General features: G+C 38.0%; 1 protein-coding gene across 1 annotated transcript; it reads left to right on the top strand.

Moving 5' to 3' along the window:
- Nucleotides 1-640: 640 nt before the first annotated feature.
- LOC131225609 (wax ester synthase/diacylglycerol acyltransferase 6-like) lies at nucleotides 641-2271 on the top strand. The gene is made up of 2 exons (XM_058221166.1): nucleotides 641-1460; nucleotides 1970-2271. The coding sequence occupies exons 1-2, from the start codon at nucleotides 1247-1249 to the stop codon at nucleotides 2194-2196; spliced, it is 441 nt and encodes a 146-aa protein (XP_058077149.1). The 5' UTR covers nucleotides 641-1246; the 3' UTR covers nucleotides 2197-2271.
- The last annotated feature ends 2509 nt before the right edge of the window (nucleotides 2272-4780 follow it).

Genomic DNA, 4780 nt, shown 5'->3' with positions numbered 1-4780 from the left:
ACTTAGATAACACATGCATGGTTTCTACATCACCCCGGCTTTCATGGACAAGCTTGTTGTCTACATCAACAAGAATTTCATGACCTTGCCTAACATTAAGGTATGCTAATTTCTACATATTAGCTTCACTAGGGCTGGAATGCAGCTGCAACATAGGAACCGTGCATCGGGTCTTTAGGTGGGCCACGCAAAGTGATGGAGTGGTCTACATGGATAGTGGCCAATCTCATTTTTGGGCAAGGTCATGTGCATTGGGGGGCCAACTTGATGCACAACTCAGATGTTCCACTCTCTTCTGTTGGGCTGCTTCTGAAGTGGGTCCGATGTTGATTTCTTGAAATTTGAATGGTTCCAGTGAATTGTAACAGGTTCCACTTGTTATGGGTATTTGGGGAGGTAAAGGTCAGGGCAAATCATTCCAATGTGAACTTGTCTTTGCCAAGATGGGAATCAAGTGAGTTATCTCTCTTGCCTTTTCTTGTTCCATTTCTTTGGAAAATGCTTTGATATTGACAGGCTGAGTATGGCTCATGACCATTTTTGGAGTAGAGAAAAATAGTTTTTGATTTATGAATTTCTACTCTTAAAACAACTTTTTAAAAAGAAGAAGAAGAAGAAGAGAGAATTGGGCCTTGTTTATGTTGTTTTAGAAAGGGATAGCTCCATAAGGAGAGGAGCAATTGGGTCGTGCATGAATATCGGCTAGAAGGGAAAATCTCATATCATTATCTCTCGAGACCATCCAAGGTAAGAGATCACCTTCTTCTTATCTCTAGATCATCCAAAGTCTCATATCATTATCTCTAGTTCTTGTCAACATAAGAGCAGCACTAGGAATTCACGTGAGTCTCTTCCACTCTTTCTCCCACCTAATTTCCTCTTTTCCACTCTGTCATGGTGATTAACTTATAAGATTTGCTAGTACCACACATGTTCAAGGCAGCCCCTCAACACCAAATATCCAAGCTGTCCATTAAGTGCACCCTATGTGGTTCTCCTAGCTCAAAAGCCAATCCAGTCCATTCATTGGGTGGACCAGGTCCAAGAAACAAATGAATGTCTAAGAAAATCTTGGAGGTTCTTTAAGCTTCCATTTGTTTCAAACATTGTGTCCCATGAGTTACCAGCCTGATTATTGGGCCAGAGCATATAAATGTAGGAACCCCAGCTGATGGACCATGGATCATGAGCATGTAACACATTAGCCCTTGTCCTAGCATGTACAAAGCCCAGTTTTGGGATCTTTATGAATTATGAGAATGACAAGCATACTTCCTTGAATCTCTATTCAAATGACCCATTTTACATTAACAACAAACAAGCCTTAGCTGACATGATGGAGAAGGAGAAGACCGACGCCGAGTGGGGCAATTGGCTTGGATATATAATCCTGCCATTCTCCATTCAAATGCGAGATGATCTTCTGGGTTATATTCACAAAGCAAAAGAAATTGTGGATTGAAAGAAGCTCTCTCTTAAATTTCTCTTTACCTCCTCGAGTTCTACTCTATTCCTTCGATGCTTTGGCATTAAGGTACCATTTTCTACTAAAACAAAAGTTCTGAATTTAAACGTAGGGTTACTTTCTGCTTAACATGCCCGCTTGGATGAATAATGCAAAATTTTCATCTGATGGGCCCAGCTGTGGATGGGAACCATGTAATATCACAGTGGTTGGACAATCCAATCTGTCTAGTTGATGTCTTTTGATCATCCCACACTTTCCCTCATAGGCCATTCCTGTAGGGCTAGAGCTAGGGCCAGGGGTTCCGAGCCAACACTAGCTTGCCATTGCTGCCCCTGATATGAATCTATTTCTTTGGGGAAAATTGATATGATTACACTTGGTGTGGTTTTGGGAATTAAAATAGTACAAAAATGAACTACCTCAATCCCTAAATGTTGGTTCCTTTTGTTTTTCCTAGCACATTTTACTAAATATTACTAAATAATGGTGAACTTTGGACAGATTCGTATGAATTCTTTCTCCTCCACTTGAGAAATTCAAAGGTTGATTGTGCATTTTCTTTCATGTATAACAAGCAATGGCATCAGTATCTCAGTGTCCTCTCAAACATGACAATGTCCTTTTCCAACATCATTGGACCCTTAGAAGAAATTAGTTTCTATGGCCATCCAATTGTCTACCTTGCACCCAGTGTTTACGGGCACCTGCATGTAAGTATCTCTCTTTAAGAATAACTGGTAGAAAATGGATGTCATTACTGTTTGGTCATTTGCTTGGACGGCTGAGGTAAGCTTAGATGTTCATGCATTAACTTGGACACTTAAGTATAAAGAGTCATTCATTAGATTTCTCCGGCTAATACTATGAAGAAACATTCATGCTATTGAAACTCATACCTCATCAAGCATTTTATCCCATTTATATTTTCAATTTTGGTACTTGCTTTGGTTCCATGAAGTGCACTCCAAAAACATCTACTACGCTCTACATGTTACGATGGTTTGTATTAATCAGGAACTTCGATTTGGTGGGCCATAACCCAAATGGCATGGTGATCAGACTGTGGCAGTCATCCAAACAACTGTCCAAAAAAACAAAAAGGATGGTTAGATTTGAATGATAAAAATGATGGCCGACTTAAAAATGAGAACCAGTCCACATTCCACAGGCAAATCTCATAACATTCTGATGGATGGATTCAACTAATAACTAGGATATTTAGTCTATGGCCCATCCATGTGGTGGCCTACCAGATTAATTGCCCAGATCACCCCCACATTTTGCTTTTCTCTTGATGCGAAATCAGAAATGTCTTGTCTTTATACTTAAAAGAGTTCATGTGGTGGATGGGCAGAAATTATCCATGTAAAGGCTACAATAGCTTCATTTATAACGTGCTAGAGCCAAGCTTCATAGCACAGTTGATTTGAGGCCCATGATTGATCCCAGCCCACCCACAATTAGCCATGTAAAGGCTACAATAGTTTCATTTATAACATGTCAAACACACGGGCGCCCACACACACACACAAACAAACACCTATTTTATGTACTTCATATATTTTATTCCTTTATAGTTGTGTAACCCAACTGATTATTGGACTGGTAGATTTGGGAAGCTTCTATATGTCCCTATACCTGATTACAATAGACATGGATTGATTCTAAAAGCCCATGCTCGGAAGAAGCCTCCTCCTGCTGATGTGGATTTAGATGCCATTAGATGGAGCAAGGCATGTGAAAATCTAAGTGGGGCTGATATTGCCACTTTGGTATGACTCTAAAATTTCTGCATGGCTTTCTATGATATCCAAAGCTTCTATATCCCTCTCTTGTTTCTCTTTTTAAAGCATATATCCAATCCAAATATTTGGAATTTGGATGATATATTTGATTTTGATTTCTTCTTTTTCTATTGTGTAGACTTAATTACCTTCTCAAATAGGTTGGTTCGTCCAGGGGAGGACTTGCTGGGTTCATAATTCAACTTATGTTCAGCTAAATTCAGTAGGATGTAAAATACTTTGTTCGCTATTGTTATGCAAAATGTAGGAGTTGTCATCATGTTTCATAATTAACAAAATTGGCCAAAGTAAATGTCATTTTTAGTATTATTATCAGTTTGCTATTTTGATTGGGAAATGATATCCGCGTTTTAAAAAAATGCATGCACCTTTTCTTCTACCTTTTCTCACGAAATACATGGACAAGAAGCTTCAAATTAAGCTGAATGCGAACAGGGTTGTGGTTGGCACCCTTCGTGGATTTGACCAGTTTATAAATCTGGTAATCCCAAGCATAGAGATACCCTTAGAGAAATGGGTATCTCTATTTTTGGATGTGTGTTGATTAGGCAATTAATTATTTTTATTAGTTTTTTTAATTATTGAGAAACGCCGACAGCTTTTCGCCATTGACAATGCCGACAGTTTTTTCCGTCTTACATAGCTGTCGGAAATTCCTACGGTTTTAGCTGTCATAGACACCGATGGCTAAAACCGTCGCCCTCAGCCATCGAAACGCCGACAGCTTTAGCTGTCTAGACACCAATGGCTAAAATCCATTAGTGAGCACTGCCCACGCTCGTTTTCTTGACGGACCGTCCGACGGCTAAAAGCCGTTGGGGAAAGTCAATGTCGACGGTTTTTATCCGTCGACGTTGCCCTGTTTTTTGGTATTAATACCATCCTAATAGAGTACAACCTAAGTGCATGTGTAAATACAATTCAAGAACTATTAAATGAATCAAGGTCTAGCATATGCATTTGATATTCATGATCAATTCTCAATATATATCCAAGTAAACTAATCATATAATTAATCAAGTTCTAAGACACCATTCATAATTAATTTAAAATCTATGCTTGATTTAATTTAGAGATGGAAAGCTCAAGGGGAAAAGTCATCACCTTGTTTGTTGACTCATCTTCTAATGTTATTAGGAAGTGCGCACGCCCTTAGACTTGGATCCTATCATAAGTTATGAAATTGCACCATCAGATTCACACTTAACTCAGTATTTATGTTCAAAGTGTTGACCTATAGTTTAGGTCACTTAGGTCTAGGACATCATCGTAGAGTTTAGGTTTGGGCTAGATTTTCAAGGTTAAACTTTAGTGGTGTGTAATTAATTATAATATTAATTTAATAGTTATAAAATATTTATTAACATCAATGTTACAATTAATGCTAGCTATCGTAGCAATGATAATTATTATGGTGATATCAAATTGTACAATCTACTATCAATGATAATATTTAAGCATGATAAATAAAATGCTAATATTTAATAACTATAAATTATTATTATTA

This window comes from Magnolia sinica, chromosome 2 (genome assembly GCF_029962835.1).
Source record: "Magnolia sinica isolate HGM2019 chromosome 2, MsV1, whole genome shotgun sequence".
NCBI lineage: Eukaryota > Viridiplantae > Streptophyta > Magnoliopsida > Magnoliales > Magnoliaceae > Magnolia > Magnolia sinica.
This window is presented reverse-complemented; position numbering and strand designations above follow the sequence as displayed.